General features: G+C 40.8%; 1 protein-coding gene and 1 long non-coding RNA gene across 4 annotated transcripts; one reads left to right on the plus strand and one right to left on the minus strand.

Annotated features, from left to right (window-relative positions):
* Positions 1 to 1,559: 1,559 nt before the first annotated feature.
* LOC137945052 (ABC transporter G family member 11-like) lies at positions 1,560 to 5,710 on the plus strand. The gene is made up of 10 exons (XM_068790927.1): positions 1,560 to 2,203; positions 2,715 to 3,004; positions 3,273 to 3,444; positions 3,550 to 3,672; positions 3,770 to 3,898; positions 4,033 to 4,227; positions 4,316 to 4,402; positions 4,489 to 4,761; positions 4,891 to 4,998; positions 5,085 to 5,710. Exons 1-10 carry the CDS (start codon positions 1,814 to 1,816, stop codon positions 5,475 to 5,477), a joined length of 2,160 nt encoding a protein of 719 aa, XP_068647028.1. The 5' UTR covers positions 1,560 to 1,813; the 3' UTR covers positions 5,478 to 5,710.
* Positions 5,711 to 5,740: 30 nt separating this feature from the next.
* Positions 5,741 to 21,514, minus strand: LOC137945053 (uncharacterized). Of its 3 annotated transcripts, none has more exons than XR_011110883.1 (4): positions 21,171 to 21,514; positions 20,731 to 20,871; positions 18,311 to 18,427; positions 5,741 to 5,868 (listed from the first exon to the last, which is right to left on the minus strand). It is a non-coding gene; the product is annotated as an uncharacterized lncRNA (long non-coding RNA). The 3 variants fall into 3 exon arrangements; XR_011110882.1 differs by lacking the exon at positions 5,741 to 5,868 and adding an exon at positions 17,806 to 17,899; XR_011110881.1 differs by lacking the exon at positions 5,741 to 5,868 and having other exon boundaries at positions 18,135 to 18,427.
* Between the last annotated feature and the right edge of the window lie 847 nt (positions 21,515 to 22,361).

Genomic DNA, 22,361 nt, shown 5'->3' on the forward strand with positions numbered 1-22,361 from the left:
GGGATGCTCGTTTCCGATCGCGTGAGGTCGGCGAGCGATTGTGCTCTCTAGCTGAGGGTGGTGGTAGCCGAAGAAAAACTTTTCGGCAGATCGAACGATGATAGCTCTGGGAGGGAACTCTTGTTTTCCGTTGCTGGGCTGGACGCTGCTACGATGGCGATGAACAGCGGGACGGTGGAAGAAGGTTACTCGTCGGAGAGGAAAGAAGAAAATGATGCTGGAAACAGGATCGGAAGGACTCCTATACCATGTAAAGATTAAAGCTTTATTCACCACGATCTTTACAAACCATTATATCACATATTTATATACAAAATTGTAAACTAAAAAGTTCTAATTCTTGGGTTGTGATCCGTCTATGTCAGGATCTGTGATTCGTCAGTTCCGACGGATGAAAGCCCGGTCTGCAGGCTTCCGTTGCAATTCTGTTCACACCATGCCCCTTGGGCCCACCTCTCTGACGGTGGACCAGGCTCCACCACTCAACAAGAGGAAGTCCCATTTGTCATTTCTCAGTTGCGTTACTTTCAGGAACCTAAAAATGATTTGTGTTTAGCTTAGAGCTGCCATATATGCACCTGAGAGTGTTATGGTTCATTACCGTGGGGCTGCTCGGTAGTCGGTTCCTCTCTATCCCTATCCCATTCCCAGTCTACCGTGACAACTGCACCCCTGATAAGGGATCTGTTCTATACTATTTTCGATGTTGAATTGAATCATATTATTATTATTAGAGGATGAACAGAACCATACCTTCATAATTGATTAACGGAAAGAAACATAAAAGTTAAATTTTGCATGTATATGCAAAATATTACATCTTAGGGTAAGATATGAGATAGTGGATTACGAGGAATGAATGAAGATTATCGCGTTTTGGGCGTGCCTGTGCCTGTGAGTGGGTTGCAGATTAGGGAGTTGAACTGGGTTGGTGGGCACTTGAGAATGCAAGGGTTTAATGGTTAATGTATGGGTGTTAGAGCGGCTTTTGTAGGTCATATTAATTGGATCTGGTTAAGGAGGAGAGGTGAAGCAGATGGGAGCCTCCCGCATTGATGCCTCCCAACTACGTCCACCGGTTCTCATTAATGAAGGACGTGTCACGTATGGGTGAACTCAACTATAACCATAAATAAGAATGAAAACACAAGGCTCCCCTTCCTCCTCTTGATTTGCAGTTCGGACGGACGGATGTGGTCGTCTTCTCGTCCCTCGGTTGGGCCAAGAATATGACCAGAAACAGAGGCGCGGGAAGCAGAAGATGAAGCAGAGCAGTGTCTTTCTTTCTGACTGCTCTACCGCACACACTTACTTCATCCATCAGTTCACACCCTCAGCCAACGAACAACCACCTCTCGTCACTCCTCAATACTGAAGATTCACCTCTTCCTGCGTGTCCTCTACTGCCGTCCTCTTCTCAACTTCTGCTCTCTCTCTCTCTCTATCACTTACATATTTTTTAAGCCTTTACTTTTCTCTCATTTTTAGTCAACAATTCAACACACACACCCCTTCTCTTATTTTCACACCTTTCAGTTTGCTCACGTCTATTTGATTTCCTCATGGCACTACTCATCTAATTATAACCTCCGCTTCCCGGTCTTTTCATGAATTTGATCTGTTCACTCATCACTTCGTCGTCTCACATCCGGCCTCCCTCTTCTCCTTGATCTCTTCATGTCTCATACTCCTTACAATTCTGCTTTTGCTAGTTTTTTCTGCTTCTGGGCTCTGTGTTAACTTCTCCGAAACATATCGGATTCAGAAGTTTAAAAATAAACACAAGAAAGCGGGAATTAAAGAGAAGGTCAAGATGAGAAGCTCGGCCGCAGGGCACGTGATGATGGAAATAGAAGCGAGTAAACCCTCGGGGAATGGCATGGTCGTGGGAGGGCTCAGCCCTTTAAGCGAGACTCTCTGGAAGGAAAAGACTGATCCTGAGTTCATCGGAGACGTCTCGGCGAGGGTCACCTGGAAGGATCTCACCGTCACGGTGACCCTGAACAACGGAGACGGTCAGAGGGTCCTGGAGGGACTCACCGGATATGCCGAGCCTGGTTCCCTCACCGCTCTCATGGGTCCCTCCGGCTCTGGCAAGTCCACCCTCCTAGACGCACTCGCCGGTCGCCTCGCCACCAATGCCTTTCAATCTGGGGCCATTCTTCTCAATGGCAGAAAAGCCAAGCTTTCCTTCGGAACCGCGGTCTGTCTTTTTTCTACATACCTACTTTTAACCTATAATAATGTTCTATCAAGACCAGTACTTTTTTAGTTTTATCATTTTGATTTTCATCTCCATTTTTCTTTTCCATCTTCTCTCCTGGACGTCATTTGGTTACTGCTATGTCTCCTGCCTTTTTCCTCAGCTTTTACAAAAGAATTGGTAGTTTAATAGTATGAAGGCGCATAAAAATGAAGAAGCTTCTTCCAAGCTCCAAGATACTTGCTGTAGCTATTTGTTTCAATTTGCAGTACCTCCTCTTCTCCTAATTTTTTCCTAAATGTCTTTCGTTTGGTTCTCTGAAATCAGAATAGCTGCATACAGGAAACACCCACGCAACCTCTTCTGAGAGAATGATTTGGCTTCTTTTTTATTTTTTTGTGCCCTCTTCATGAATAATAGCAGTAAGTCTGCCTATACCAGGAAAAGTTAGTTAAACGATAACTGTCTCTGCCTTCCAGAAATTGATACGCTTATTACTCTGCAACTGTAGGCATATGTGACTCAGGACGATAATTTGATTGGTACCTTGACTGTGCGGGAAACAATTTCCTATTCCGCTCGTCTCCGTCTCCCGGACAAGATGCCCTGGTCGGAAAAGCAAGCTCTGGTTGAGAGCACCATTATTGAAATGGGTCTCCAAGACTGCGCCGATACAGTCGTTGGGAATTGGCATTTGCGTGGTGTCAGCGGAGGAGAGAAGAGGAGAGTAAGCATCGCACTGGAGATACTGATGAGACCCAGATTGCTCTTCCTTGATGAGCCTACGAGTGGTCTCGACAGGTAAACTGATATAAAAACATATTTATATTCGATAGTAGTGCTGGTTTCTTTTCACGGTGTTCCTGCCCTAGTGTGCTGAATCAAGTCTCGTCTGTTTGATTTGCTTGCTTTCCTCCTTTTACTTTTTTTAATCGTGGAACTGAAATTTGTGTCCTTTCCTTCGCCCCAGTTTGTCAACTTTGAACTTCTTTTTTTTAGCTTAATTATTCAATTTAGTACCTTTTCTCTTTCGAATTGGTGTATGATGACTTGGAGTACTTGATTGCAGTGCTTCAGCCTTCTTTGTGACTCAGACGTTGAGAGGTCTATCGAGAGATGGTCGAACAGTTATAGCTTCGATTCATCAACCAAGCAGTGAGGTTTTTGAGCTATTTGATCGCTTGTACCTCCTTTCAGGAGGTAAAACAGTTTACTTCGGGAAGGTCTCAGAGGCTTGTGAGGTGCAATGCTGCCCTTCCTTAATTAGTCTCTTAATTTGTAATGTTACTGAGAAATGTTTATAATTATATAATACATGTGACTGTTATTATTTTGTGCATCTGCAGTTTTTCGCCCAAGCAGGGTTCCCCTGCCCAGCGCTGAGGAACCCATCCGATCATTTTCTGAGGTGCATAAACTCGGATTTTGATAAGGTGAAAGCTACTTTAAAAGGATCCATGAAGTTACGGGTAAGCATGCATGCATGTTCTGAATCGATTATTATGTTTTCTCTTTATTTTGCATCGGTTTAAGTATTAATCAGCCCTTTTTTGAATGGATGATCAGTTTGTGATGTCTGATGACCCTTTGGAGAAGACAACAACGGCTGAAGCAACCCGCACCCTGATAAACTTTTACTCCACTTCCCAATATCATTACTCTGCGAAAGAGAGAATTGAGGAAATCTCCAGAGTTGTAAGTGAATTAAGTGATTTCAAGTACTGAATTGAATTGAAAAAAAATGGTAAAAGGTAGATATGGTAGTAGATAGTGGTTGTGGTCTAAAGTCGAAAGCCTAATATATTTAACATTGGTGGGGTTGATGGCAGAAAGGGACTGTACTGGACTCGGGAGGCAGTCAAGCTAGCTTCTTCATGCAGGCCTACACCTTGACCAAGCGCTCATTCGTGAACATGTCCAGAGATTTTGGTTATTACTGGTTGAGACTTGTTATTTACATTGTGGTCACCATCTGCATCGGAACCATCTATTTGAACGTGGGAACCAGCTACAATTCCATCCTGGTATGAAATGCATATATACAGCTAACACAGCAATTCCATTAAGTTTTGAAATATTGAACGTTAACCCCCTCGTACGCTTCACGAACAGGCAAGGGGTTCATGCGCCTCATTTGTGTTTGGGTTTGTCACCTTTATGTCCATTGGCGGGTTTCCTTCGTTTGTGGAAGATATGAAGGTCTGTGGAGACAATTCTATTTATATGTATATGAGCGATCTGCCATTAGTTGATTGATTGGTTGATTGAGTGATGAAAAATTGCAGGTTTTCCAGCGAGAGAGGCTCAATGGTCATTACGGCGTAGCAGCTTTTGTCATCGGCAACACCCTATCTGCTATGCCTTTTCTAATAATGATAACTTTTATATCTGGAACTATATGTTATTTCATGGTTCACCTCCACCCAGGAATCGTCCATTATATATTCTTCGTGTTGTGCCTCTATGCAAGTGTTACCGTCGTGGAAAGCTTGATGATGGCAATAGCCAGCGTCATCCCCAACTTCCTCATGGGAATTATCATCGGCGCTGGAATCCAGGTGTACTTCCATATGCTCTCCTTTGCTAATCTCACTCAATTTTTCCACTTTACTGCTTAATTTTGAAATTTGGATCTCTCTGATTGCTGACACTGTTTGGTTGGCATTTGGTCATGACGCCCGCTACAGGGAATTTTCATGCTGGTTTCTGGTTATTTTAGGCTCCCAAAGGACATACCAAAACCAGTCTGGCGCTACCCCATGTCTTATATCAGTTTTCATTTTTGGGCACTTCAGGTATTATTATTATTTCTCTGTTATGGCATCTTGTTTGACGTAGACATTAAATTAATGTACGATGGCTGTCTCTGCTTCAATTTCAGGGCCAATACCAAAACGACCTAAAAGGTCTAATCTTTGATAACCAGTCGCCTGAGATGCCGAAGATCCCTGGGGAGTATATCCTCAAAAATGTCTTCCAGATTGACGTGAACCGTTCCAAATGGTGGAACTTGTCGGTTCTCTTCAGCATGATTGTCATCTACCGCATCTTGTTCTTCCTATTGATTAAGTTCAGCGAGGACGTGACTCCATGGATGAGAGGCTACTTAGCCAGGAGAAGGTTTCAACAGAAGAAAAGCAACAAACAGGGGACAACTGTACTTCCGGACCGCCTTACGCAATCGCCTTCTCTCAGGGCCTATGCAGCGACTTCCACCAACCAGCCGACGGCAATGCCTGCCAATAGACGTTGGACCCAGCTGCCTCTACTGTAAACGTACATGTACACCATCAAACGTACTGTGCTATCTAAGCTGTGCCCATGCATGTCACTAGCTACTCGTCCATCCATCGTTTTTCCTTCTGCACTGCAGAGAATTTAGTAGAAGATTTGAATTTCACCATGTTCGAAAAGTAATGTCAATAAATTCAATATTCAACTAAATTATTGGATTTGGGAACTGATCAAATACTTCACATAACATTAGTTCCAATTTTCTCTGCAACATTACCAAGAACTTTTGGTATCATCCGCCTGGCTTTGTCCTAATCATGCATCCAGATACTGCTATCCCTCTCTTTCTTGTCATCAACCATCCAACCTTAATTTTGTCCAACATTTTACTTCTTTTGGGAGAGAATGCACTCAACCGGCCCGCCACATGCCTGCATGAAGTTTGAAAAAAGTACCACTACTGTAAGATTTCCAGAGGGAGATGATGGAAATATCTCATCTCTTACTTATAGAACCTAAACCTCATGCCATAACAAAATCCTGATATTTTGCTGGAATCTTGTTTGCACCCTTTGTGAAGCCTAATGGAATATACTCTTCTGGAACAAGAGGATTAGTCAACTCATCTCCAACCATCTCAGCTGAAGGTTTATTACATGACCATCCCTTTCCAAGATCAACCTTGTCCTCAAGGTTGAGAGATGGAAACAGATTGATGTCCTCCTTGGCTTCCCACGTTGCATCTTCTAATGGGTAATCCTTCCCACTTGTTTGCACCCTTTGTGAAGCCTAATGGAATATACTCTTCTGGAACAAGTGGATTAGTCAACTCATCTCCAACCATCTCAGCTGAAGGTTTATTACATGACCATCCCTTTCCAAGATCAACCTTGTCCTCAAGGTTGAGAGATGGAAACAGCTTGATGTCTTCCTTGGCTTCCCACATCGCATCTTCTGGTAATCTTTCCCACTTGATCAAGAGCAGGGGAATGGAAGTCTTACCAAGTAGCAGTGTACGTTGGTTTAGTATAGCAATTGGTTGCAAGATTGGCCGAGTAGGAGTGGAAGTAGCTGGAAAGGTTGTCAACGATATGGCACTGTAACGGAAGCCTGCAGACCAGGCTTCCATCACTGGAACCGACGGATCACCGAGCAAAAACTAGTTTTTTTTGTATAAATACCATTGTACACTTACGTTATAATCATGGTGAATAAAAAAAATTTCAATAAAAACTTACATGGTATTAGATGTCATCGATCCTCGTATCTGATTGCCCTTTTTTTGGCGAAAAGCTTCCCCGAGCAACCGCTGTTGCCAACCTCTGCGCATCGGCTCTGGCACAGGCATAGTCGCCACCCCTCAGATTTCGTCCCGACACAATGGCCCACCAGCGTTCCGCCACCCTCTGCCTCTGCAACCTCATTGTGGCGCCGCTTCCTCTCCCAAGCGACACCTCTTTTGATTTTATTTTTCTCCCCTTCAAGCCCGAGGGCTCATTCCATCTTGAGCCAAACCAAACCGTCATCCGACCCAAGCCAAGACCTCGGGTTAGCATCAGCTCGTGGTTCAACCTTGTGTCCAGTTCAGTTCACTGTTATTTGAAAAAAAAATCAAACCTCAATGGTTGCTGACTCTATTTTTCCTTTTCTTCCCTTTCAAACTCTCATTCACATGATTACCATTAAACTCTCCTCCACCATCTATCTCCTTTGGAGAAGCCTTCTTCCCCTTCTTGAAAGCCAAAATCTCCTCGGCTATGTGAACGAAACCCTCGCACCACCACCTCAATTTGTCATCGCAAATTCTACTACTCCTATTATCGAATATATAAAATGGACAAAAATGGATCAACGCTTTCTGAGCCTCCTCCTTTCCTCTCTCACCAAGGAGGCAATGGCCAAGGCCGTTGGCCTCTCCACTACACACAGTCTAGCTCGCATTAGAAAATGCATACAATCATCGGTCGAAGGCTCGAGAAATTCGTCTCAAAGACAATCTCCAGTAGCTAAAACGTAGAAATCAATCCGTTGTCACTTATACCAGCGTTTTCAAGGGTATCTACAATCAACTTCATGCTATCGGTAAACCTGTTGTCAACACCGACAAACTCCACTAGTTTCTCAGTGGACTCAGCGCCGAATTTTCCACTTTCTCCGTCACACAAATGGCCCTCACGCCTCTCCCCTATTTCTCTGACCTCATCTCCAGAGCCGAGAGCTTTGAGCTTTGTCTCTCCCGTTGTTGCTTTAATTGCCGCATCTTGTGGATCGGACCGGTCGACCTGCAGCAGATCTGGTCAAACCCATGGCCGAACCAATGGTTCTAGCCGCCATTATGTGCCCTTATTTTGAACAAGGGCACCACCCTCCTCGTTGTCAGATATGCCACCTTGACAGTCACTATGCTAATCGATGCGACTAACATTATGTCTGTAATGAGTCCAGTGAGTCTCATACCCATCTTGCTGAGGCTTTCACTGGATCATGCACTCTCACTGGATCTGTGCCCTCCGACTGGTTCTTAGACACATGCTTTCGCTTATATGTCCAATAACGCATCCAACCTGGATCAGTCTGCTCCGTACATGGGTAATGACTCTGTAATTGTGGGGAATGATGCCTCCTTACCTATCTCACATATTGGTATTCTCTCTCCTACCCCAAATATTTAGTTGTTAAATGTTTTAGTTGTTCCACATCTCACCAAAAATCTTCTCTCCTTTAGTAAATTAACGACTGATTTTCCTTTAACCGTTATATTTACTAACAATCTTTTCACAATTCATAATCGTCTCACAGGAATGGTGGTGGCAACCGGTAAGAGAGATGGAGGCTTATATGTGTTACACCATGGCAACCCTGCCCTTCTTTCTGTCCTTACCAATAAATCTTTACATGTTACCCATGTTTTATGGCATGTTCACCTTGGACATGTAAATCATTTTATTCTTTCTTCTTTACATAAACAAGGACATCTCTAGCTGTTGTAAAATGTGAGGCTATTAAAAACTATACGGAAATTCAACGAAGAGATTCTACAAGAAACGAAGAATACACAGGGTTTAACGTGGTTCGGCGGTGTGCCTACGTCCACAGATCGAGCGGCGCTAGAAATTTCACTAACTTCAACTAGGGTTACATAGTATGTATTTATACTAACCCTAGACATACAGTGCAGTATAGAAATACCCCTATACAAAAATATTCCCCCAACTTGTATGAGCGATATACTTCAACAATCTCCACCTTGGAGAATATCCACCCCTTAGAAAAAAGAAAGTATAACCTAGGAGTCCACTTGTAACAATAGGTTGGAGCATCTCCCATCTAGTAACTGGAGACATTAATCAAGTCTAAGCAATGCTTGAACTTATTTGCAGTAACAGGCTTTGTCAACATGTTTGTTGCATTCTCAGAAGTGTGAACTTTTTCAAGCAGTAGTTCACCTGATGAAACCAATTCCCTGATCTTGTGAAACCTCACATCTATGTGTTGGTCCTCGCCTGATACACCTGGTTCTTTGCCAAATAAATGACACTCTCTGTCACAATGCAACTGAACTCCACCTTGTTGGACACCTAGCTCCTTGACCAACCCTGTAAGCCACAAAACCCCCTTTGCAGCCTCAGCTATTGCCATGTATTCTGACTCAGTCGTAGATAGTGCAACTATAGACTGTATCATAAACCTCCAACAAATAGGTCCTACCACAAGAGTAAATACATAACCTGTGGTAGACCTCCTATCATCCAAGTCCCCTGCCTCTAAATAAGTCACTCTGTTGTCTGTTAAACATGATGTCATAGTCTGTAGTACCCCTTAAGTATCTAAAAATCCACTTGACTGCATCCCAATGTTGTCGAACAGGATTTGAAAGAAACTTTTTTTCTTTTTTATAAAGATGTATTAATAAAACAGAAGAAAATTACAAAGTTTGAGGGAGCATTTCCCTTACAACCAGTGATTGTAGGGTAGCTCCCTACCTAGCAAGTACATCTGCTGCTGAATTTGCGAATCTCGGAATGTAGGTCCAACAACAAGAAACAATTGAGGTAATATCTAAAATTTCCTTAAATGTATCATAATGTCTCCACGGAGGAGAAGACACTCTCTCACACCATACAATCACCACTTTAGAATCCCCTTCAAGTTGAAGGGGCCCACTTCATCTTTCTTTGAAAACAAGAAGATCGGAGAGGAGAGCATGTAACTCTGCATTCGTAGAATCAGAAATACCCAGGGGGCCCGCATACGTGAAGAGCTGATTACCGGAATGATCTGAAATTACTCCACCATAACTAGAAATACCAGGGTTGCCAAGAGATGAACCATCAAAATTTAGCTTGAGATAACTAGGAGCTGGAGGAGTCCATTCTTGCATGATCGGAGGAGTATCATCTGAAATACCATTCTTGCACAATCAATGGTGCCGACTCCAAAAATGATGGTATCATCTGCATACTGAAGTAGGGGAGTATTAAAAGCTGGACTGGAACTAGTAGGGGGGAGCCACCCAAGATTTCCTGCCGAGTAGAACATTGCAGATAGAAATTCCCCAATCATATTGAATAGAAGCGGGGAGAGAGGATCTCGCTGTCTAATTCCTCTGCTCCCTTTAAAATAATCACATACTGAGCCGTTGAGGAGGAGGGAGTACGATGCTGAACCCACACAACTTCTGATCCAGAATCTCCATTTGTTGCCAAAACCCATCTTTTCCATGATCTCATCCAATAGGATCCAATTGACTCTGTCAAAAGCCTTTTCAAGGTCCAACTTTAGGGCAATTCTTGGGTCTTTATTGCGCTGAAAATGATCAATAAGTTCATGGGCAGCCATAGTAGAATCCAGGATCTCTCTACCTTTCAAGAATGCGCCTTGCCCTTTGTGAATTACTGTAGGAAGGAGAGTTTTGAGACGATGAGTCAAAATTCTGGTTATAATCTTGTATGCACTAGAAACGAGGCTGATAGGCCTGAAATCCTCTGGTTTCTCCACACTGATTTTCTTTAGGACCAAAGTGATAAAGGACGCACCGATACTATGGAACGTGATCCCGTTGTTGAAAAAACCATTAACCATGGCTATGATATCCCCCTTGAGACGCGGCCAAAATCTTTTAAGGAAATCCCCATTGAAGCCATCAGGGCCAAATCTGAAAGAAACTTGCTAACCACTCTGATAGCTTGTGCCAAATCTGGTCTTGTACAAACCATAGCATACATCAAACACCCCTGCACTGGCATATGGGACCTTTGACATGTCATGAACTTCGTAATCTGTCTTCGGTCACTAAGCGGTAGACAATCTGAAATGATTCGCCAAAGGTATACTTATTGGTTTTACATTACCTATGATGAACCTGTCCAACACCTTCTCAACATAGCTATGTTGATATAGCCATAATCTCCTGGAAGCTTTGTCCTTGCTAATCTCCATTCCAAGAATCTTCTTGGCCACACCCAAATCCTTCATGTCAAATTCTCTATTCAACAAAGTCTTCAACTTGTTGACCTCACTCATACTCTTTGCTGCAATCAATATATCATCCACATAAAGTAGCAAAAAAATAAAAGAATCATCATCAAGGCTTTTCACATAAACACAACAATCATACTCACACCTTTCGTAGCCAATCCGGATCATGTAAGAGTCAAATCGCTTGTACCACTACCTCGGAGACTGCTTCAGCCCATAAAGTGATTTCTTCAAATTACAGACGAAATGTTCCTGTCCAGGGTGACTAAACTCTTCTGGTTGCACCATATAAATTTGTTCCTCCAAGTCACCATGAAGGAAAGTTGTCTTTACATCCATCTGCTCCACTGCATGTCTGAATGTGCTACTAACGCCAACACTGCTCTGATGGAGGTGTGTCTGACCACATGGGAGAAGACCTCATCATAGTCAATCCCTTTCCTCTGTGAGTAACCCTTTGCTACTAGACAAGGCTTGAATTTTTCCCCATTTTTTATGATATTGCTTCTTTCTTCTTTAAACCAATTTGCACCCTATCGCTCTCTTTCCCTCAGGAAGCTCCACCAACTCCCATGTCTGGTTTTTATGCAGAGACTCCGTCTCCTCCACCATAACACTCATCCATCTACTTTTCTCTTGGCTCTGTACTGCCTCCTGAAAAGTAGTAGGATCCCCGCTACTAATAATAAGAGCATAAGAAACCAAATCTTCAAAACCATACCTGGTAGGAGGCTTGATAGTGCGTTTGGGTATGGCTGTGGCTATATTGTGATGTTGCTGATCACCTGAGCTAGAACTCTCTGCATGCTCAGTATCCTCTTCTCTGCCATGGTTCTCTAGCTCCACCTGCATCACATGATCATTGGTGTTGCAATTTTCTTGCACCTGTTTCTCTTCTTCCTGAGTATGCTGCAACATGGTTTTTTTTTTTTTATCAAAAACTACATCTCTACTGATCACCATCTTGTTTGCCTTCGGATCCCATAGCTTGAAGTCTTTCACCCCTTTCTGATACCCCAGAAAGATACATTGTCTAGACTTCGCGTCAAGCTTCGACCTCTCCTCACTAAAAACATGTACATAGATGTACATAGGTTGGACAACCAAACACTCTCAAACTAGAGTAGTCTACCTCACTGCCTGTCCACACCACCTCTGATACTTTCCCATCTAGTGTTGATCTAGGTGATCTATTAATCAAGAAACATGCCATTTTCACTGCTTCTGCCCAGAAGTTCTTTGTAAGCCCTACATTCAACCTGAAACATCTGACTCGTTCAGCTATTGTTTTGTTCATCCTTTCCGCCACACCGTTTTGTGGTGGTATCTTGCATATTGTGAAGTGTTTCTTAATCCCATGTTGCTCACACAACTCTTTGAACTTTGAATCTGTGTACTCAATACCATTGTCTGACCTGAGGCATTTAATCTTCCTCCCTGTCTGGTTTTCTACTTCAGTTTTCCACAACTTGAACTTGGTAAATGTTTCTGACTTGTGCTGCATGAAGTATACCCAAACCTTTCGTGAGTAGTCATTAATAAAGGTCACAAAATACATGCATCCTCTTCGTGATGTTTTACTGGCCCCCAAACATCTTAATGAACATGGTAAAAAATCCCCTCTGTCTTGTGTGTGGCTGCTTTGAACTGCACCTTATTCTGTTTCCCAAGAACACAAAACTTGTAGAAATCAAGCTTGCATGTTTTGACACCCTTCAATAGATTTCTCTCCATTTGAGGGGGGTTGTTTTTGTATATATATATAATAGCTTAAGTGGGAAAGGGCATTATTGTAATTTTCTGAGGGTTATTTCTTACGAGTATATGAGAGAAAGGGGGAAATCGGGAAAGGGAGCTCTCAAAAATCTCTGTCTAATATTGAATTCTGGAGAAATATTTCGACAGTTTGGAATCACATATAAGAAAAGAAAATAGGAGAGAAAAGTATTTTCTATTGTTTGGCGAAAGATAATCATTTAAAGAAAAGAAAATAAGAGAGAAAATCACCCTCTTAGTTAATAAATTTTCTCTCACAAAATGATTAAATTTGGGAAGAAAAGAAAATAAATAGAAATTTGAGAGAAAATTTTAAATTTTACTTTTTTATTTTTTTTATTTTCCATGTATATCCAAATAAGAAAAAAACTATATTTCTCTTCCGTTTTCTCTTTCATCTTCCATGGGCATCCAATAATATAAAATAAACCTCTCTTTTTTTCTTTCTCTCCACTTTGTGTGTTCCAAACACAGCCTAAGCATAACAAGGCAATTTTTTTAGTAAAATGAAATTAAAAATATTATTATCTATCTTAACCTTAGGTTTAAAATAAAAAGGCTAAGGTCACGCCCCTAAGGCTGTGTTTAGAACACATAAAGTGGAGAGAAAATAAAAGAAAGAGAAAGATAAAAGAAAAGAAAAGAGGTTTCTTTTCTCTTGTTTGGATGCCCATGAAAAATAAGAGAGAAAATGGAAGAGAAATGTAGTTTTTTTTGTTTGGATACACATGGAAAAAAAAAAAAAAAATTAGTAATATTTAAAATTTTGGATGATAAAAATTTCATCTCAAGTTTCATTTTCTTTTCTTTTCTCCCCAAATTCCATTATTTTGTGAGAGAAAAATTATTAACTATGATTTTGTCTCTTATTTTATTTTCTCTCAATGATTCTTTGTTGCCAAACAACACAAAACATTTATCTCCCCTTTTCTTTTCTTGTTTGTGGGTTCCATACAGACCCTAACTAGAAACATGGATTCCATGAAAAGGTAGAAGTAGTCCTGGTCATATGAGTTTCTAAAAAATCTTTCAAGTTGACATCTTATTCTCTGAACTATATAAAATTTTATTAAAAAAATTTAGTAGTTATTGGTCTAGTTCAAAGTACTTGATAGAAAATTCATGCTTTCGTGTCTCCCAATCTTGTGTTGTTGAACAAGCATGGGATTGTAGTTGGACGGCAAGATAACTATAGCATTATATGTCAGAGTTTGATATTATTATTACATCTTTTTACGTGTGATTATGCCCAAAACGGTTCTAAGATGCTATACGTGTTGAGGGTTTAGGATTTTGGGGTTTAGAGTTTAGGGTTTGGGGGTTTAGGGGTTTAGGGGTTTAGGGTTAAGGGGTTAGGGGTTAGAGGTTAGGGTTTAGGGTTTAGGGTTTTATAATTTTATTATCCTCAATTTGAATTATCCTTAGGAGTAATTATTTTATTTGTTCAAGGACATTTTTGTTATTTTAAGTCTCAATTAGGGTTTCCAGTCATTATATATGTGAACTGTAAGACTGAAGAGATAACAGAGTTTTGGAAAATTTTCCCAACTGGTTCCCTCTTCTCCCCTCTACTCTCTGCTCCTCTTCTTCTTCTTCCATTCTTCCTCTATTCACCTTCATTACAGGAAAGACATACCTAATGCCGCATCAGTTGTACAATGTGATGGGCAGCTAGAGCTCGTTTTGAATATAAAAGCACTATTGAACTTATATGAGATCTGTGCCATCAAAGTGCCACTTGGGGAAATTTTGGATTAATAGGCCTCAATCTTAGTGGTTACGTGCAAAAAAAAATGGTTCAAATACTAGGTAGCAAACCATTTCAGCTCCCCTCATCCTATCTGGGATTGCACTCTTTATGGTAGAGTAACTAAACAACATTGACAAACAATTCTGGACAGGTGTCAGAGAAGACTGGACACATGGAAAGGTAAGTTACTCTCACAAGCAGGCCAAACCACACTAATCAAAGCTATCTTAGTGGGTATCCCAAATTATTTCCTGTCCTCACTATCTTGTCCAGCAAATGTGGCATCCAAACTGGAAGCAACTCAGAAATTTCCTATGGTGAGGTAGTTCAAATTAATTCAAATACCCAATGGTCAAATGTGACAAAGCGTTCACAAAAGAACATGGTGAACTGGGTATCAAAAATCAAAACCATAAAGGAGGCACTACTATCAAAGTGAATTTGGACATATGCCACAGAAAAAGGATCACTATGGAGAAAAGTAATTGATTCAAATATGGTGGGAACCCCCAGCATTGGCTACCCCCAAGTGACAATTTCAGCATACAATCGCATATGGAAATCAATTCTGAAGCAAAAACCAAAATTGTAACAACACCTCAGATTCGATGTTAGAAATGGCTCTTTAGTCAAGTTCTGGACAGATTGTTGGGTGGAGGATAGCCCACTATGCTTAGAATTCCCGAGACTATTCAACCTTGCTCAGAACAAACAGATTTAAGTGCTGGAATCCAGACCTACAGAAACTCATGGGAGCTGGAATTTACACCTAAGGAGGAATCTAAATGACCTTGGAACAGAGGAAGTAGCTAAGTTACTTGCATTACTAGAATTGGCACACTACATTTTAATTCAGGGACAAGACGAAATAATATGGAAGGCCTGCCCCTAGTCAATTTCTCGGTAGCCACTTTCAACAGATGCCAGATTACCCCTCCCCAAATCAGGCCCCTAGGCCCCAGTCTAGTTGGGAAGCTTGTGGCCCCTAAAAAGGTCATGCAATTTCTATGGGTTGCTGCTCATGCAAAGATACTCTCTTGTGATGAACTAACTAAGAGAGTACAGCAGATTGTAAAATCACTTTGAAAGTTTTGGTGATGAGGAAGAGAGCTGTGACCACATTCTCATACACTGCCAATTCAGTAGATTGATTTGGAGTCTCATACTTCTAAAGTTTGGCATCTGCCTCTGTGTGCCTCTATCACTCAACCTCCTTGTACAACAATGACGCTCATGTCCCTTGGCCTTCTATGGGAAAGCTCTATGGAAATCATTTAGCAGCAGTCCGTTGGCACCTGTGGTTGGAGAGAAACAGCAGAACTTGTGAAGCCAAAAGCAGTTCAATCAGTGGGTCAGTGGGGTCATAGAAAAGGTACTTCATAGCTCATGATTATGGGCAAAGCCTCCATGGTGTACCCCCTTTCTCAAGCTCCACCATTAGGAAATTTTGGGGAAAAACAATCCATTTTGGTGCCCCTAAACCAAAGGTGATGGTAGAATGGCAGCCTCCATCATCCTGGTGTAAAGTAAACTTTAATGAATCCTCTAAAAGAAATCCAGGGCCTGCTGGAGTGGTAGGAGTTTTCAGAAACAGCCAAGGGCAAGTCTTGCCGGCCTTCTTAGGTCCAGCCGATTGCTGTTCATCTAATGTAGCAGAATCCTAGCTCTTTTGGAAGGCATCAAGCTATTCAAACAACACCTCGGAGGCCCCTTAATCCTAGAGGGCGACCATCGGCTGGGGCAGCAAAAAGAATTCAGCTCCCTGGGCTATGAGAAAGATCTTTGATGAAATTTCAAATCTATCTGATGAATGGCACATTGCCTAGAGAAAAATTCCTAGATCAGCCAATTCAATTGCAGACAAGATTGCCAATTCTGGAGTCAGCAACGCTGCCATCTGTACCGTATCCTCATTTGACATCTAGACAAGGTTATCTAGAGCCTGTATCCTACATTGTATCCTTTGCTGTACCCGATGTTGTACTAGTTTGGCTTTATAACTCTCTTTAATAAAAGCTTTGCACCATTTAAAAAAAAAAGAACAATGAGAACACCGATGACAATTGGTGGATGATACATGACACCGGAAAAATCATCCGGCTATCATGCAAAACACACACTAGCACCCTACACATTTGGGCAAGAAATGTTCTCAGTTAAATCTTGGATTCTTAGACACGTGTTTAGGCACACTTTGACAGAGCATGAGCCACAGTGAGAAGAGCTGTGTCCAATTGATTTGATGACCATGACACAACGTGCAATGGTTGAGGAAAGACATGAGACACGTTCTGAAAAAGGAGCTAGCAAATGAAGGGAAGAATGGAGGAAGGTTCAAGCAGCTTATCACAACTTTAGATCCAACGCTCATAATGCTGTTTATAACATGAATCATTGGGGCAAGATACCATTAAACAGGTTAATGAAATTCTTACTGCAATTCCATCCTGCTAAATATCTAATTCTTTGCATTGAGAAAGCCACGTAGATCTAACTTTTGTTAACATGAAGCATCAGCCTCCAGAAGCATGAACAGACCTCAAATGCAGCTATAGCAAGAACAGGGAACAATAGAACTAAGTATAAACTTAGAAGTATTGAACACAAATTACACATCTGTAATGGTGAAAAGGTTAAAAAGTCTTAAAAACTTAATAACTCTAAACAAAAAAGTAAAACGTGCTATCGAATGCCTGGAGAGGGCATCAAGTAACCTCCTCTAATATAAAACTTTTATAATAAAAATTACTAGAACTAGGACTCTGATTTTCCTAAGAACTTTACTTAAACTAGACTCAAGGGCTTCAAATAGAAATTAATAATTAACTCAGTTGGTAGGTAAAAAAGTCTACCACTGTACGTGTAAATGTTCTCTACTTCCCAGGCGAGTTGCCTGAGAGTGATAGTTGTTTTGGCTGTGATACATGAAACTATTTGATTGACACAATTATTAGTTTCTTCACTTTTCTCGGTTTTTTTTTTTGTTAATAACAGTTCTTTCTTTAGCAATCAATGCTAGCTCTCACTGGTTAGAAGATCCACTCTAAATTAGAGTGAATGGGATAAGGTAACATCACTTGAGTTTATTATCATCATACGAAAGTGTTTTTTTTATGAACTATGAATTGATCCAATTCCTACCACTGTAGCACTGGGGCTGGAGAAACCCACCAGCTGGGAAGCATGAATAGAGACTTTGTGCCAAAGTCGTTTATTTCTGCAATTCCAAGATGATGAAATTCATTCAACAACCAACATGGGTATTCCCAGAAGGATTTATTATGTAGGAACAAAAACAATAACAGGAAATTCACACACTTCCCTCAAAAAAAAAAAAAAAAAAAAAAACACTGGAAAGGGAATCTTCTATGTTGTGAATTTGCTAACAGGGTCATCTATGCTGAGATTGCAGGCAGAGCCTACAATGACTTACATGATTGTTCTTCACTGGAAATTCTCTTCAAAAATACCAAATCAAGCTGTCAGGACTGCCTTAATTTATCATTACCATTTATATCACTAAATTAAAGTGAAATTAAAAGGAGAATGTTTCCTATGCCCCTGTATCAACATGAAATAAAAAATAAGCAGCTGGACATCTCTTGATAAATAATTTTGATGAACATCTCCGCGAAATCATCTCAGGAAAATAAAAAATTTCGTTGATAGACAAGTTCGATGTGCAACGGTGACTGCTTTGTAAGTCTTTGATTAGTCACATTCATAGAGAAAACCCAAATGAGTTAATAGACTCTCCTTCATATAAAAAACCAAATGAATTTACAGACTCTTCCTTTTTCTAAGCCTATAAAAGTAGCAAATGAGTCAAATATGTGCTAGCTCTTATTGTTAGACAAAGGAAGGGTCACCTGCAACTGCAAAAACACATTTCTAGCATCCTATCTTGTTCACCAGTCAGCTGCATGCTTTTTGCTATTCAAATGCTGAGATGCAGGCCCAAATAAGTGTTTTTCCTCAGTGTATGCCTGCAAAATAATTAGAGTATCAATGTATGCTTGCAAACTCTGATTCTGGGCTCGCAATCTGAAAGATCGAGCTTTTATTAAAGAAATACAAGAAACATTGTTCTTTGGAGGTTGAACAACGGAAATATAAGAAACATTAAGTAAAGAAGAAATATTCTAGGGTTGAAGAAGAGATCATAATCAACATGTCTGCATTGTCATAGCTTCATGACAACCCTACAAAATAATTTGTGTGAGCCATCCTCCTCAATTTGCACTAGCATTAACTAACTCAATCAAGCTACCCTTCTTCAACTTTTCCTAACTACTTTCATCCAGGTCAGTTATAGAAATTGTCAGTGGAAAAAATAAATAAGCACGGTGGTTTAGTTGTTAATTTTTAATGCTCTATATGCAGGTAGCTTAATAGTCACTCATAGTCATGCCAAAATCTGCTCAATCCCACAACACATAAATGACTTTGCAAGGAATCGAACCCAGATTCTCCAGTTAAACCAGTGGCTTATCCATTTGGCCACAAAGTCTTATGTAATGAGTTATAAAAGGTTTGATATTTACTCAAGACAAAGATAAAAGAAGGTTCCATAACATATGAATTATGCCCAATGTATTATTCCAAGTTCAGAAAGGACATCAACAACACCTAACTTAATATCAGTGTCACTATCTGCTGGTTATGCTCATGTGTAACAATTAGCTTTCAAAGAGGACAAATATGATAACCAAAACCAGCCTCAAGATCCACAAGCATCTCAAGCACAATTGCCTAGAATATATAAACCCTGCCTGTAAAAGTATCTCCAAAATCAGATAGTCCACAATTTGATTAATTCTTTCCCAGAGTCAGATAGTACACAATCAGATTAATTCTTCGCCACAGTTTGCAATTGTGACCAAAAGATTCTATTTCTGTAGAATTTTTAGTTATCTAAAAAATATTTGATTCAGCTTCTCAAAAATGTGGGTAGAGGACATCTCCAGTTCAAAAGAAACTAATCCCAGATAAGGATTACCTCAATATCAGACAAATACATTAATAGCCAGTTCAAGAAGATCAAATCCATGGATTCTGGAGCAAACTAAATTACATCAGCTCACATGAACTTGACATTTTTAAAGTGTCCATTGATGCTTTCAACAGCATCAAGACCAAATGTATTATCCACTCAGCATTCAGAAGACAAGACCAGGCTGCCTGTACATGATATTGACTAAGATTTCCTCTTTATTGCTCATGGCCTTCACAACAAGCATCAATTTTTCTTGCTTCCATTTCATATCTTGCAGTCCTACAAAGCACCACATTACCAGAAACTAGTGGACAGTTTTCTGTTCTTCTTTCCTTGTTGACACAGGATCGAACAATTACCTATAACTACTTATCAGGCCCAACCTTCTCGCAACAAGCAGCATCGGATTAATTTCTATAAAAGTTTTGTTTAATCATTTTCATTCAAAGTAAGATGTTGCCACTAGTGTTACAGTTGAATTTGATGCATTTGAAAGATACATCAACAAGTTATTCCTCGATGCTTGCTTCAGAAAAGTAAAAGCCACATCCTCAAGATAAAAAACTAGTCTCCAGTTGTAGAGTGGTCACTGCAAAGTAATAACTGGCAGATACAAGACACTACAATCCTCACATATGTACAAATGGTCATTGACAAGTTATCATGTGACTTCAGCATGAAAGAAGTAAAGCAAATCTTCATGACAAAAGAAGACCTCAGTATTTTATTAGAAAGAAATAAACTTTATATAGTTAATTCTTATACTGATCTCGGGTAATACCATTTCTGTTATCCTTTGCCTTTTCTCCAATTCTTTTAATTCATCTCATATAAGCTTGATTTATTCATGATGATGGTATTTTGATTTTGGTGGCACATAATCTACTTCTCTAGTGACATACAATCTGTACTTGATGCCTGAACTGAGGCAACATTCGTTTCCACACTAACCATGAAATGAGCATTAAAAACTCTAAAGTTAATTCCCTCAATTTAAAATTACACAATTGACAAAATCAGCCTACAGTTAGTACCTTTATAAAAATAGTATATTCCTTCAAATACTTCCATTGTATATCAATACACCCATGGTAAAATGGTAACTGAGCATATTAATGATATATAACAGAATAGAAATAGACCAACAATTTATGGCCAAATTGTATTTCAAGAGTAACAAAACATATGATAGTTTAAAACTAAAAAATATAGATTGCAAATTGACAAATTTTAGAAGATTAAAATACAATTCTCCCAACAGAAATGACTACAGATATTGGCTACAGAACGTACACAATTTGAGCAGTTTTATATAAATCTCCATACATCGAGATTCCATTGGCAGAAGCAGTGGATGCAACAGACCCCGGGAAACTGACAGTCAAGTTCTGAAAAGATAAGGCTCCATACCAAGTTCAATCACCCACAATGACACTGGAAAAATGGTTTCATATGAGCCTCTCCAAGATAAATATACAGAATGGAGAAAGCTATGAATATCAACCAATAAGAACCCATCACTTTGATCTCCTTCCTGCACACTGCTGGAGGAATGCAGACTTGGGTTGACAGTATTTTAAAAACTGGAATCCTTTTTAAAAAAACTGCACTCACTGACGAAATTAATCAAAAACATAAGCAGATGAAGCAAAAAAAAAAAAAAAAACCAAAGCCGAATAATCAGACAGCAATGGGAATGAGTCTAGGCGAGTTTGATTAAGCTTCGTACGTACCTTGCGATGGAATGGCAACCAGACGGCGACGGCGTCACCGGAGACGGTGGAAGAGGGCAAACAGAATGAAAGAAGGGATAAAGGATGAGGCGCCGCTGGGAATGAGTGGTGACGGCGAGGAAGAGGAAGAGGAAGAGGAAGAGGAAGAGGAGGACGGCGAAGAGAGGCGAGGCGAGACTACAAGGTTAGGCGTCGGCGGCGGCGTCCGCATGGGTTTGGCGAGCGATTAGGCGAGCGGGGCGAAATGAGAAGAGAGGGAAAGAATGGGGAACGAGTGGCGAGCGGGAGAGTCGAGCGCAGCAGTGTAGCTCTGGTAGCCGATCTCGTCGTCGCCTCCGGCGATGTCAAAGCAGTAAGGGCGAGAGCAGGAGAGACGTGAAAAGCGGCTAACTCAATCGTGACTCGGTCAATAAGTTACTGTTCGCGGTCGATTGGAACAGACCGGGTCAAAAAATAATTTTAGGAAGCAAAAGGACAAAAACTCGTTGCATGCGGTTGGTGAAACACACCAGGTCAACTCGACTCAAAAATAGAAAACCGGGTCAACTCAAAAGCGACTCAGCGAGAAAACAAACCGTTATGCAGCAAAAACCCGTTACATGACCGTTACAATGACTTCGTAACGTCCGATACGCCGTTATTAAGAGTTTGTAACGACCGATAAGTAATTTGTAACGGACTACATTAGATACGTAACGGCCGAAACTTTCTAAATTTCATATCCGATATATCTCCGATATATCGGATATCGTAACATATCGGGCGGATCGTAACGTATCGGTTGCGTGTGGCAAACGCGTGCCGCCAGCGTCGCACCAGAGTGGCGAACGCGTGGCGATCGCGTGAAAAAAGTGTGGGCTAAGCGTGGAGAACGCGTGGCCCACGCGTGAAGAACACATGGCGACCGCGTGGTGAAAGCGTGGCGCAGGCGTGGCGCGCGTGGTGAACGCGTGGTGAATGAGTGGCGCACGCGTGGTTACCACGTGTAGAACGCGTGACTTAGACATGACGAGCGCATGGCGTAGGCGTGTTGAACACGTGGCGTAGTGACATGTGGCACACACGTAGCACCTTCTTTTCATATACTTATTATAATTATTGGCTTTTATAATTATTATAATTATAAATATATCCTAATCATTAGTTATTATTATTAGCTATTATAATCAAATTTATTGATTAATAAAAATA

This window comes from Aristolochia californica, unplaced genomic scaffold (assembly GCF_029961685.1).
Source record: "Aristolochia californica isolate CCGP_79_NKW_82.1479 unplaced genomic scaffold, dmAriCali1.0.hap1 SCAF_11, whole genome shotgun sequence".
Lineage (NCBI taxonomy): Eukaryota > Viridiplantae > Streptophyta > Magnoliopsida > Piperales > Aristolochiaceae > Aristolochia > Aristolochia californica.

Bases quoted from the DNA above. Each gene is read 5' to 3' on its own strand.
- LOC137945052 (XM_068790927.1), top strand. From the start codon at position 1,814: ATGAGAAGCTCGGCCGCAGGGCACGTGATGATGGAAATAGAAGCGAGT. The intron at 3,445-3,549 runs GTGCAATGCTGC...GTGCATCTGCAG, and splicing joins AGGTCTCAGAGGCTTGTGAG to TTTTTCGCCCAAGCAGGGTT. The intron at 3,899-4,032 runs GTAAGTGAATTA...GGTTGATGGCAG, and splicing joins TTGAGGAAATCTCCAGAGTT to AAAGGGACTGTACTGGACTC.